This window comes from Thalassophryne amazonica, chromosome 18 (genome assembly GCF_902500255.1).
Source record: "Thalassophryne amazonica chromosome 18, fThaAma1.1, whole genome shotgun sequence".
In the NCBI taxonomy this organism is placed as follows: domain Eukaryota; kingdom Metazoa; phylum Chordata; class Actinopteri; order Batrachoidiformes; family Batrachoididae; genus Thalassophryne; species Thalassophryne amazonica.
Window position 1 is genome coordinate 44,541,055 of NC_047120.1, and position 14,544 is coordinate 44,555,598.

Sequence of the window (14,544 nt, forward strand, 5' to 3'; positions counted from 1 at the left end):
GAAGCGCTGCACGACGTCCTGCTCCGTGGGAAGTCCTTACACCGACAGAAACACCCCATAATCTCTCATCAGCTGTTAAACTTTTCACCGAAAACCATCTTAATTTCTCGAATAGTGTCCACTCGGATATTCCTCTCAGGTCCAGAAAAAGTTTTGATAAAGCAATGCGCGCTGTCTCGAGCAGCGTGTGAAACAAAGGAATTCAGCCGAGAGGGCGGGACCACATCTCACTCAAGGCCTGCCCACAGGGAAATGACGTCACCGACGCGTGAAAAAACTCACGCATGCGCACGAGGGTTCAATCATGATTGGTGTAATCGCACGTCATTCAAATCCATATAGTTTTTCAAAAAATAAAAAGGTCGGTTTATTATCTAATAGACCTCGTACATTCCTGCAGGGGTGGTGGCCAAGTGGTTAGTGTGCTTGGTTTCAGGGAGGAAGGTTGCTGGTTCAAATCCCACCCCTGCCATATTTTGCCATGTAATGTGTTGTGTCAGGAAGGGCATCAGGCGTAAAATCTGTGCCAATTCAACACCCAGATCCATCTTGGATTTGCTGTGGCGACCCCGAGTACACACAAGAGCAGCTAAAGGGACTTAAGCCCTTTCACACCAGGGTTGCTCCCTGTGGCGTCATGATGATGCAGGAATTTCTGTGTCAGGTGCACGCAGCAGGGGGCAGAGAGGAGGTGAGAACGCAGCCTGCAGGTTCTCTGCACAGAGAAGTCAGAGTGCACAGTTTGGCTGCAGACTGTGCACTCTGACTTCTACTTTATATTTGTTCTTATGCAGAGCTGCAGGGCTGCGTTCTGAGTTCTGTTATAGTTTATCTTTCCTCCCTTGACCGCAAGATGCGCGCACGAACTGTCCTTAAGCAAATGTGGAGATGTCTGGAGTTCTACTTGATGTTGACATGTCCTGGACTTATGTCCTTTTTTTTAAAACTGATAAGAGTCTGAGGAGCGAAAGGAACTAACTGCCTGCAGACATTTTTTTTTTCTTTTCTTTCCTCCTTTTTGAGTTCCTCATTTTATCTTTAATAATTTTGCAAAAAAAAAAAATCCCTTTACACACTGTCATTATGGGGTATTGTGTGTAGTACTTTGAGGAAAAAAAAAATTCATCCATTTTTGAATAAGGCTGTGACATAAAATGTGAGGGAAATAAACAGTACTTTTCCAGTACCCTGTAGGAATACTGTGGTGTTAGTCCTGTACATCTGCCAGTCAGATTTGACCATTAGATGGCGGCAAATAGTAACCATTCCTGCAGCTACAAGGTCAAATGAGCTACTAGAACTACAACTTTCTATGCCCTAATCAAAACGTACTGTAAATGGTACGTTTAGTGAAAATTCTAATTAAAGATACAAAAGAAGAAAAATGTACCATTTTGGCATAAATAGAATATATCAATATGAATGTTCAAATGAGTAAAAGAGTGCAGAGAAACTTACCTCTGTCAAATCACAACAAACACTCGAGGGAATATGAAACTTAATTATCATGGATTTAAATATATAAGCAGTTAAGGTTATACCGTTGTTACAAAAAAAAAGTCATTGTCACGTAATATGTGAAATTTCAAAGCTGCATGGCGAGCCACCCAGCAGGGAGGGCGGGGCTTACTGCCTACCTGTACACCTGACCCACAGGCTCCGCCCCTCGGCGGCGGCTCTCATTCGCCCTCACTAAAGTGATTATATTGGCGCTTTTTTGCTGTAGTAAGGCTGCACTTTGTTCTGTTTACCACACGTAAGAAAAGTCGAAGCTCAGAGTGTCGGTGGAGTTGAGACGATGGTTGACGGCTGAGAGTCGCCGTGTGACGTCGTTTAGCGGGTAAGTAGCCTGCCAGCCGGTTTAATGAGAGCAGAAGCTAACAGGTCGCTAAAGCGCTAACAGGTGCACCGCTGGAATAAAACACCGAGACAGAAATTATTTTATTTAAAATCGACAATACTTATTATTTCAGCCGTTTGGGCGAGTGTGCCAAAAATACATTTCACATGAAAGTACCATTTGTTAGACTTTTATTTTTGTGTGTAATTGTTGCAGAGGATAAACAAATCTGGGTTATCTGTTCATTGGGAATAACACCGGATCACAGTTGAGAAATCGTGAACCGAACAATCCACAATCTAAATGTCAGCAAAAGTCTTATCCACCACGACACAGAAGTTCTAATTTAAAATGTCTATCGATAAACAACAACACAACGCAGCAACAATCTACAGTCCTGATGTTAATCATTTTTACAACCTGTCAAAGCTGTTTACATCAGTGGTGTTTATAGACATGCAGAATTCTGATCTCTTACTTATTTTACTTTACAAATTTATTTTAACATTATTTGGGTAAAGTATTTTATGTATAAATTACTTTTTTTTTTCTCAAACTGACAGAATGCTGACTTTTGTTGTTTTAGTTGGCTGTAAATCATAAAGTTTCATTGCGTCATTCTGGTTGTAAACAAAGTCAACAAAAGGTTTCAGTCCAGTGGACACAATCTTTTTCGGCTGCTCTCCTTTGGTGTCACCACAGCAGGTCACTGTCTCCACCTCACCATGTCCTCGTCATCTTCTGTCACACCAACCACCTACATCGGAGGCAGATCCAAGATGTTGTAAAAGGGGGGTTTGATTTGTCATGCTTCCTTAAGGGATCTGGGGGCATGCCACCCAAGAAAAATTTTAATTTTTAGGTGGTATTTCCTGCATTTTGGGGTATAATTCACCACAGAATACAACCACAGAGAAACTCTGTAACCAGTTTTTATGAATTTGAGCTTGTACAATCTTCAATGTGATGTTATGAGAACAAGTAATGGAGAACATTTGAAATCTTTGTGGCTAAAAAAGTCAACACCTTTGCTCCACTTTACAGAATCGTGGTCTGGTACAGATGTAGCTGGGTCACTTGTTGCTCAATAGAGGGTTCAGAAACAGCATTTGACGTTTTTTTTTTTTTTTGGTTCGCAGCGGAACGGATCTGCCCCTGTACATGTCCTCCCTCACCATCCATAAACCTCCCCTCTTTCTCTCCTGCCTCGTGGCTCCATCCTCTGCATCCTTCTCTCTATGGGTGATTCTTAGACTACAGGCACTTATGTCCTTTGATCATATTGAATGAAAAACAGAAAAAAGGGGAAATTTCACAGTTATAGTTATCTTTACAATGAAAGTGTTAAGAAATTTGTTCTAGTAGTCTATGATGACTTTTTCACCTTTTTTCAGCATCATTATATGCAAATATTGCAGTTTTGTGCTTGTCCCACACCCAGACTTTTCATCTTCAATGATAAAAATGAGTGGTAAAGAAACGTTTTTTCTAATGTTTTAAAATATCTCTGAATAAAATATCAGTAAAATAATCAAAACATAATTGGGGTATTCAATGTCATACAACTGTTGTGATTTTTTTAAACAAAATGTAGTTGTCCCACACTATTGCCGTAATTTCCACCACAACACTGTAATGTCCCTAAACAGTTTGTATGAAAGATTGTTTGGGTAGTTTCTATGGAGATAAACAGTGACATCAGAGCACATGTATATAGCGCCAAATCACAACAAACAGTTGCCCCAAGGCGCTTTATATTGTAAGGCAATGGTGTGGTGGAAATTACATTTACACAGCCAATAGTGCCTGTAGTTAAAGAATCACCCCTATATACCTTAGGGCCCTTTTCTGCACATGTCCAAACTTCTCTAACTCTGTCTCCAAACCATCTAATCTGTGCTTTTCACTCCAAAGAGAAATTAGAGCATATATATATATATATATATATATATATATATATATATATATATATATATATATATATAATTTTGCCGTTAAGTAAGGTTGTCACTAATGATTGTTTTTGTAATTGATTTGAAGTAAGTCCTTTAGGGGTCTCCAGTTGGTTCAAAATGCTGCTGCCAGACTTTTATCTGGAAGCAGAAAGTTTGGACACATTACACCTGTTTTGGCATCTCTTCACTGGCTTCCTGTCTCTGTGACATCGGATTTTAAGGTTTTGCTACTAGCCTATAAAATTCTTGGACTGGCACCTCCCTACCTAGCTGATCTAATTAAACCCCACATACCGGCCCGTGCTTTGCATTCGCAGGATGCAGGACTACTTTGTGTCCCTAGGGTGAATAAAAAGTCTGTGGGTCACAGAGCTTTGTCTTATCGTGCCCCTGTTCTGTGGCATGATCTTCCTGCATCAATAAAGCAGTCAGATTCTGTAGAAACTTTCAAGTCCAGACTTAAGATGCACTTATTTTCCCTTTTGTATGGCTAGCATATTGGCATATTATGTTACTATGCTTTTTACTTTTTATTTACTCTTTTACCGTGCTTTTTAATCTTTTAATTCATTTTGTTTTTTTAAATTGTTTTGTGTGAAGCGCCTTGAGGCAACTCTGTTGTGTTTTGGTGCTATGTGAAATGAATAAATTGAATTTGAAATTTGGCATCTCCCTTGTTTTCACTCTGGGTTGCCACAACAGATATGAGGTGAATATGTATGTATTTTTGTAATTGATCATCAATTTGTTTGTTTAATCGAACTGCTTTTCTTTAAGTCTGTTGGTTATTTTCTGATTACCAAATTATCATTCTGGTAATTTACCAATTTCAATTTATTTTCATGTATATAGCGCCAAATCACAACAAAACTGCCTCAAGGCAATTCACACAAGTAAGGCCTAACCTTACCAGCCCCTAGAGCAAGCACACAGGTGACAGTGGTAAGGAAAAACTCCCTCTGATACTGAGGAAGAAACCTCAAGCAGACCAGACTCAAAGGGGTGAGCCACTGCTTAGGCCATTCTAACACTGACAGGGTTGTTGCAAAGCTTTACAAAGCGAAGAAACAAAAAAACAGGAAATCAAACAACATAACAAAAGAAAAGAAGATGCATTTGATGAGAAGTCCACGCAGGCAGGGGTCATCCAGCATTCTTCATGCCATCAGGTGGATTGTTCCCATGACATTGTCCATTCCAAATGCAGATTGCAGTGTGTGGCACCAGCTTCAGGCCTGGCATCTCACAATCAGTCCGGCACCCTGTGGTTTGTAGCCGTCAGTTCTGCCATCCTATGTGACGTTATCCGCACCTTGGACAGAGAGGAAAAAGAGCAGAATCAGTTGGCCTGGAAAACTACACCTAGGGTGTAATTAACCAGCAGTAAATTGACAGGAAAGCAGAGAAATTACTAAGGTGATTGCCAGCTGCTAGCCCTAAGCTTCACCAACAGACCCTGAATTTAGATGAAGTTGAGGGTGAGACCTGTTATGTTGCTAATAAAATGACTTTAAAAGGATAAGATGCATAGTTCCATACTATGCCAGTATGCTAGCCATACGAGGGAGAATAAATGTCTTAACCTCTTAAACCCTAGAGTCCCCAAATTTGGGGACTTGCTCTGTTTTGGAACATTTGAACACTCATAACTAACCAATGCTGACACCAACATACACTTATTATACATCAAAATGTCAAGCGAAGTCTCCTCTACAAAAGTATTCACTTCAATCAAATATCAACTAACCACAGCTGAAACGCCAAGCAAGTAAAGACATAAATCGGAATTCATTTTTTTGAGGGAAAAAAACCTCATTTACTCCTACCAAGTATTATTTACTTTCAATTTTTTTTTGCATCCACAACATCCCCTAGGACCTGTCTTTTAGCTGATCCAAACTTTTGCATTTTTGACCTTGTACAAGCTGAGAAATAATCATAATGTATGGGTATGTGATTTTGATGAAATAGGCTCTAGGGCTTAAGCGATTAAGTCTCAAGTTGAAAGTCTCTATAGAATCAGACTATTTTATCTCCATAGGGAGATTATTCCACAGAACAGCTGCATGATGAGAGACGGCTCTATGGTCCACGGACCTTTTATTCACCCTAGGGACACAAAGGAGCCCTGAGACTGCAGATCCTGGGCCAATACGTTGGGTTTGATTAGCTCAGCTAAGTAATGAGATGCTAGTCCGTGAATAATTAATAGCAGAACGTTAAAATCTGATCTCACACGGACAGGAAGCCAGTGAAAAGATGCCAAAATGGGTGTAATGTGGTCAAACATTCTGCTTCCTGGCAGCAGCATTTTGAACCAGTTGGAGACCACTAATGCTGGACTGCGGCAAACCAGAAAATAGAACATTGCAGTAGTTCAACCTAGAAGAAACAAATGCATGGATCTGGGTCTCTGCATCAGCCATAGACAGGATGGGGCGAATCGTCACTATATTTTGCAGGTGGAAGAAAGCCGTCCTCGTAATATCTCTAATGTGGAGGTCAAAGGACATGTGGGATCAAAAATCACCCCAAGGTTCTTCATTTTGTCAGTGTGATGTATGACACATGAGCCTAGGATAAGCATTAGCTGGTCAGACTGATGCCCGTAAATCATAACCATAAATTTTACCTATAACTTTCGACCTTGCATTCAAATATTTTGTCATAAAAATGATTTAATTTATGATTTATTTTTTCTGATGTCTTCATATATAAAGTATACAAAGTGCCAAATATTAAAAAGGTAGTTATGGAAAGTAATATTGTAGAAAAACTTGCACACAGCTTTGCCTCTTCCTAAGACAAAAAATAAAATCCTAACATTTTATAGGCTCTAATTTTATTTATTTATTTTTTATCAATTATTGCTGCTGTACTGTTAAGGTCTTATTTATTCATTTATTTAAATAAATGTGCTTGAACCAAGTTTCAGCAAGGAACCAGGGCAGTTCCATATTGTGGTGGATATGCCGATGTGCAGCATCAGCGCATGCACCCAGACTTGATCTGTCTCTCTCTCTCCCTCCAACAGAAAACCGGTTGCATGTAGAATTAGGCTGCTTGCTTGTATTTTATAAGTGCACAGTGGTGTTATTGTTTTGGCAACCTTTGTCTCTTTAATACGTATACACACACACACACCCTTTTACACGCAATAAGAAAACTGCCAACTGACTGTGTATGTGGAGCCAAATATAAGTCTCTCTTTGACACACACACAAACAGTATCATCTGATACTGGATGAGAATAATCAATGTATTTATTTATCTGTCTATCGTGGTGTAGAAGGGCTATAAACTGTTCATGTGAGTCTTCAGAGTGTGTTGTTATTACTCTGTTCAGCTGTTAAAGCTCATAGTTAATGTATTTGAACCATGGAAATACTTTAAAACTCACCATTTGATGAAGTTGTTGAAGTTACAGTTGTTTGACTGCGTGCTGCGAGCCGCCAGCTCCTTGTTTTGAATTCAGCCTGCGATGCACTTAGATTCAAAGCTTTGAATACTCTAGAGCGCCATAGCTGCAATCTTTGCTTTAAATTACACGATATCCTACCTTGATATCTAACATTATCAATCGATAACTAGGTATCATAGCTTAGTTAGTCTGAGATCGGCTTCTTGTTTTGAATTAACCAGTGAACATTTAGATACAGAGTTTCAAAGTGGCCTTTAAGATTCTTATTTCACACTCCAATTACTCCACTTAGGGGTCACAGGGGCACTGGAGCCTCTTCCAGCAGTCATAGATTGTGGGAGAACACGCTCAAGCAGAAGCACCACAGGTGGGAATTGAACCCATGACCTTCTTGCTGTGAGGCAACAGTGCTAATCACTAAGCCACCGTGCTGCCCATCACACTTATTTCTTATTTATTAATTACGTTATATTTTCTTTTCTCAATATTTTGATGGGGCTGTGCCCTACCGCCCTCTAGTGACCAGCTGCCCTGTTCCCCATCCACTGACAGATACTGTGAAGAATAAATATGATATTCAGAATCTGTCTGGCATCAAAGGACTGTGTCCACTTGTGATTCTGCAAGCTGCTGGCGGTTTTCCTTATTACACGCTGCATGATGATCTGCAAAGCAACACTGACACTAACTCAGAATTCTGGAGCAGGACAGAACAGCACTTTATCATGATTTTGACATGATCATGTATAAGTTGATACATCATAGATTCCACTTTGATCTAGTAACAGATGGCTTTGAAGTTGATGTTCCCAGATAAACGTAGCTTAACTATGGAAAATATCCTCACATTTTGAGCTGACACATGGTGCAGATAATATTTTCTCTGCATAACAAATTAAAGTATGCCTTCACCACTTGTTTACAAGGCTGCCTGGTTTGTAGTAGACCCGTGTTTGAATGGGAGAAAATATGCTTTATATTCGAAACACGTACACAGGTATTATGTCGTGTCTGTGTGGAAATACTGGTTTGTATTTTTCTTTGGCTCTTGGCCACAGAGGTCTATTTAGAGTACGCGAAGTATGATTCAGATGCTTTCGTTTAGTACCATTATGTGTTAATGTACTACAGGTGTTATTGTGTCATTAAAGGAATTTGACTTGTCAAAAAGGGCTTGTCCTGACTGAACATGCTGTGTGCATCAATACAAATGTCAAATGCAAACCTAAAGTCTTTAGTAATAAAGTTTGATCAACGATTAGGCTAGTATGTTGGAGAGTGCATGTATAGGAGTAACAAGCTTCAGTTGTCTGTTGCTGAGATAGATGATGACTGGAGTGCAGTTTGAAGCAGAAACACGGTGATAATCAGTGAACTGCAGCTGATGACGCATCCACAGTGAAGGCAGGGCGGACCGATTTCTGGGAGGGGGGGCATTTGGTCAGCGACACCGGGTTCCTTCCACTTGAGTGCAGCTTTAGACTTAATGTTTTGATGTGGGTAGAATGTAAGTGGGACTTAGTGCTTAACTCTGTCAAGGTAGAAAACTTTATTAGTCTGTGATTTCTGCTTCTTAGCAATATTTCATATAGTTGTAGTATGTTCAGTTTTTATGTACAATTTTAATGGTAAATGTGTTTTAGTATCCTGAGTGAAACTTCCAATAAAAGCAGTAAAAATGTTTCTTTACATTGGCTCATGAATTGACTTTGAGTATTTCCTTTTGTATGTATTGAAAACTCAGAGGAGCTTCTTTTTGTTCCAAGAAAATATTTAAGTCAATTTTGTGTTGTGCATAATGTATGTTCTCTTGTCTTTGAGCATTGGTTATTGGCCAAATCATATGAAAGTTGATGCATAACTATCCAGGGTGGAATCCACATTAAATACTGGTTTGTTTTCACTTTCATGCAAATTCTAATCATGGTCCAATTCCATGAAAATGAAAGAGAAAGGACAGTTGGTCAAATGTTAGCTGCAGGATGCCTGCAACACTGCATTTCAATGTAACCACTGTTTTAAGGTTGTGGAGTCTGAGACAGGAAGCATGAATGAATGACTAAACCCCATCAACACATGAACACCACCTTCTCCATTCATCCTTCCACTGGGACCTCTGCACAAACCAGAGGTCATCACATCCACAAACCAGCCTGCAGGAACCAAGACCATCAGTTTATCAGCAGTGTATGATCTGAAATGTGCACAGACTGTGTGCATGAACCTTTCCAAGGAAAGAGTACTTGATACTTGAAAACATGTATTTTAGCACATCTCTGACGGTGCCCTGTGGTCAGCAAGTTGAACTTCCACTGGACCGTATGATGAAGAGTAAAGACTCTTTTATTTATTTATTTATTTTATACACACTTAAGCTACAAACCATTTTATTCAGAATACAGTCAACTTCATAATCCAGTTTAATGGGATAATAGTCAATTTATTGAACCTGATTTTTCCTTCCTCCTGCTTCCGTTTGTCCAGGATCACCACAGTGGATTGTTGGTCTCCGTCTCACTGTTAAGGAACCAAAGTTGAGCTCTGATTTTTAGGAGTCACTATTTGACTTGCACAACTTTTTCCCTCCATATGCTTTTACTGACATACTTCCCAATCTTCAGAGAGATGAAATCTAGTGTGTGTTGTAGTTAAACCGGTTAGATAATATAAAAGACAACAGTGAAATCTCTCTAGATTTGGTACCACTCTGCTGCTCCATATAGCAGAGCATGAAGTCTCTATGCCTTCCTCCTGTGGAACACAGGTGTTTGTTTTTTCCCCTAATATTTGTCAATCTGTAGCTCATTGTTCCAAAAAGTATTGCTTGTTTTATTTTCACTTCAGTGATCAAAATGTTTCTTTCTGCATCTGACAGTCGTTTTATCTTTGCTTCCACTGATTTCTCACTGATTACTGACATTTCTTGCAGCCTTACAGGGAAGTTTTGTGACTAAATGGTCATTTAGGGCAGTGCTTTATGCAAATAAGACTACACTAGGGATGCAACAGATTATTTTCATATTCCATTAATCTGTGACTATTTTGTTGGTTTGTTTTCATAAAATGTTGGGAAATGGTGAAAAATGTTGATCAGCATTTCCCAAAGTCAAAGGTGATGTCTTCAAATGTCTTGTTTTGTTCACATCACAAAGATATTCAGATTGTCAGAGAGGATTCAAGAAGTTAGTAATGAAACTTCAAAAAGTTCAGAAGCTGAAATCAAAAATTTTTTTTAACAAAAAAAACTCCCAGAAACATGTACAATTAATTGCTAATGAAACTACTTGGTGATTTAGTGGTTGATTAATCATTAATTTAATCATTGCAGCTGTAGACTGACTGTTGTGTATTTGACAGGTTTAGGAGCAATTGGTAAAATCCCAAGTTTTGTTTATTTATATAATATGCCAGGGTCAAAGAAGCAGTATCACCGATGGCCCCTGAGATGGTGGTTCTTCGTTCCCAAGATTCATAGAGACTTACCTTCACTGGACTGCAACTGGGTCAGGGAGATGGTTAATAGCTATAGCCTGCTGAGGATCAGTTGGGGCACTGATGGACTTGTGGTCGTAGCTGAAGTTTTATTTGGAAAAAGGACTGTTGGACTTTTGTACCACTTCATGGGTCCATAATTGACTAATGGTCACGAGAAGTACTTTATAAGTACCTGGATGCTTATTTTTTATAACTATCAACAAAGCAGATGGTCACTCCTCAGAGTCTGGTCTGTTTTAGGTTTCTTCCAACAACTCTAAATTATCTGTGTACATTTTTCCTTAATACTGTTGCCTATGTGCTTCCTCAGGGGTTGGGTGAGGTTAGACTTGACCCTTGTGAAGCACCTTGGGGAGACTTATGCTGTGAATTTTTACTCTCTATAAATGAATTGAATTCTATATGAACATGTTTTGGAGCCTTTATTTATTATTATTATTATCATTTTTTTTTTGATAATTGGTAAATTGTTTGCCAGTGTGACTTTTTGTTGATCCAGAGTCAATTTATGTTGCAAATATGAAATCTGATGGTGCAGCAATGATTTTGTTGAAGATTTAATTTGAAATGAATTGTACTAAACGTGTAAGCATATCACGCCCATAAAGATCATATCGTTGTGTTGCATTGGGAGTTTTCTTCACCATGTTTTACTCTGAGACAGATATATGGAGGACATGGAGTCCACTAGACAGGTTGGGAGTGGGAAGGTTGGTCTTGCGATCTAACCAGGTGTCTCTTCTGATGAGGTGACTTGTCTTCTTCCCTGTTGTGATCAGGTGAAATGATGGAGATTGAAGGTCCCTGGACAGAAGTGTTTGATGGCTCAGACAGAAAGGAGAACCCCAGAGCAGCGGAGACATTATTGGGCAGTTCTTCTCTGACCCTGGCTCCACTGGTAGCCGACTCTCTTTCCATACGACGCTCCCAGCCCATATTAATCGCTGCAAACAGGTATGACCAGCAAACACGGGACTGTGTGTAAACATTGAAAGCCTTACTCATTCTCAGCAGAAGCTGATTAGGGCGATCTACACACAGCAACACATACATGCTGGAAATGAGTCAATAGATTGTACGTAGGTGGTGAATATTGACTCAAACCGGTGAGTCAGATTCAGGACAAAAGTCATCTGATGTTTTCAGAAGGGATGCGTTTAATCAAGACAAAGACATTAGTGTGTAAGAAGCTCCAAAGCTTATAAACTTAAATGTAGTTGGGGCCAATAGAACAGGTTTTCAAGAAGAATGTCCTTCCTTCTTTACAGTATTCAGTCAGTTAAAAAAAATAATTGTGACAAAACACTAAATTTGATTACCAACTGTATAAAATGTTGCTTTTTTTAAAAAAAAAAAACCTATTTCAACATTTTATAGGTCCAAGGTTGTGGAGAAACTCTCTTCTTCGGCGTCGTCCATCCCAAACCCCTTTCCAGAGCTGTGCAGCCCGTCAAAGTCGCCCGTGCTTATTAGCTCATTTCCATCAGCGTCAAGTGACAAACGTGTAAGTTCAGAGTTCTGTTCATAATCTTAGAAATCTCAAACCTGCTCTGTTGCATATGAAAAGGCTCAATGAATATAGCGGGAATTTTAGTTTCACCCAATGTCTTTTCAAAGTACCATTTAATGGCACGCATTGGCACAATGAAGTGCCAGTGCGTGGATCAAATTTGTGCAAGTGTTAAGGGGGTGCTTTCGCCCCCTTGCACCCTCTGGCTGTACACCTCTACTGTCTCTGTGACAGACATGACAAGGAGATAAACTTATTTATTTATGTGGAAATCTCTGATTGTTTGTTTGGATCCCCATTCTGCAGCTATTCTTCCTGGGGTCCAACAGATTTACAAATACAGTAAATCAAAAATACATTCAAAAAAATATAAAAATAAATGAAAATAAAAATCACATGTCAAAACCAAAAACATATCAAATCAAATTAATCATCATCTGTGCATGGTGAAAGGGTTGACTCAGATTACTCCTTATACCGATAAATACTATTTCAGAAGTTTTTTAAAGAAACATTCATTTGCAATGAGTTTGATGTGATCCAGTAATAAATTCCATTCATGCATACCCCTAAATGTGACAGTGTTCTTGATGGCATTGATTCTAGCTACAGGTAACGTAAAATTTCCCACCACAGCATGTCTGGTTCTGCAAGTCTGATTTTCTGAACTAAAAGAAAAATTCCTAAACAAAATACAGGGTAACTTAGTGACAATAATCTTTCTAACAAAAATGATCAGCGAATATAAAAGTCTATCTTTGACTAACAACCAGTTTATTTTTTATGCATTGTGATAATATTTGTCCTATAACTGCATCTAAGTCCCACACGAGCAACCCTATTCTGAATAATCTGTAATCTCTATCATTTCTCCAGTAGCATTTGACCAAACTACTGGACAATAGAAGATGGCAGGTCAGAAGGGTATATCACATGTGGCTTGCATCAGAAACAGACTTGGTGTGTATATAAAGTGTAGGAGAGCGATTGTTTTTTTGTTTGTTTGTTTGTTTTTTTTACTTTTAACTTGCTTTGCTGTACCACTGACTGTAACAGTGAGTGATGACAGTTTGTGTCTGTTATTGCTGCATCAGAGCTGAGCTTATTAAACCGAGTGAGACTGACATGCACTGTTGCTGGTCTCTGACTAAAATAGACTTGTTGCATATTTAAAGCAAAGGAGAGTGTTGTAATAATTTTAAAATGTTGGACTGCCAACTGGCTGTTTACTGAACCCTGTCACTGTAGAAAATTACCCACAGGATTCAAATTAATGCTATAGATAAGTCAGTGCTATAGATAGGTCAGTGGGTCTGTAGATAATGCATAATATATTGGACAGATGACCCCAGCAAGTGGATTCTGTAAATGTGTCTTAACCTGTTTTTATGCTTGGTGCCAGTTATAGTTGGTTGGTTGTTATAATTATAACTGACAGAACTGGTGTGTTGCCATGTTTGCTTTGGCTTATTTGTAATAAGTGCTGTCAGCATAAATATACCTGCAATTACAACATTATGTCATTATGTTGCACTTGCCTGGAGATGTTTCATGTTTAGTAATGGAAATAAGTAGGTAGATGCACGCATTACAATTTTAATTTCTACCAACAACATCTATCATCTCTAGTATTCCTTGCTAGTAGGAGCACAGAGCATCTGCAGGGAGAAATTAAAATTTAAACCCTTTTCTCCAGTAGCATCTAAAAGATGATTTTTGAAAAGTTCAAAAAAATATTTTGCAGTAAATTTAAAGACATTTTTCCACAGATTTTCCACAGACGTTCAGGGTTTTAAATGTTGTTTTTGTGGTGCATGTTAGTTTAACAGTGTTATTGATTTATTGTGTTTTTGCAGTTCAATTGGTTTAGTCAATTTAGTTGTTCAGTTGGTTTAGTCAGTTTAGCTAAGTGTTGTGTTGCCATTACCATGAGTGAGAAGGATAATGTTTTTGTGTTCCATCACCGTCTCTGTTTGGGGGTGTAAAAATAAAAGCGTGTGTGCAATTTTGGCCACGGACAAACTGGGGAGAGCTGACATTTGGTGTTTTTTAGGTCAAGGATGAATGCCACCAAAATGGAAGACTGATGGGAGTAGGGCTGGGCGAAATGATCTAAAATTCATATCGCAGTATAAATTGAATTCCTTCACGGTAACAGTATATATCACAATATAAACTTAAGTGTAAAAGTTATAATGTCCATGTTTCTGAATGGGTTATATAGTCCCTTAGTAAAGCTAAATTGATAAAATAAAAATAAAAAACAGCAAAAAAACAAAAACAGATACATTTATTGTGCAGATCTCAAAACGATCTAAGATGC

At 38.8% G+C, this 14,544-nt stretch overlaps 1 protein-coding gene across 2 annotated transcripts in view; it reads left to right on the top strand.

Moving 5' to 3' along the window:
* The first annotated feature begins 1,215 nt into the window (after positions 1–1,215).
* Positions 1,216–14,544, top strand: part of grb7 (growth factor receptor bound protein 7) — a 31,281-nt gene continuing 17,952 nt past the window's right edge. The window contains exons 1-3 of one of the 2 annotated variants that reach the window (XM_034194649.1): positions 1,216–1,840; positions 11,492–11,665; positions 12,089–12,215. In XM_034194649.1, coding sequence (XP_034050540.1) covers positions 11,496–11,665; positions 12,089–12,215 — 297 coding nt within the window. In that variant the 5' untranslated portion in view covers positions 1,216–1,840; positions 11,492–11,495. Of the gene's footprint in view, positions 1,841–11,490; positions 11,666–12,088; positions 12,216–14,544 lie in introns of both variants that reach the window. The other variant, XM_034194651.1, reaches the window with a different exon arrangement.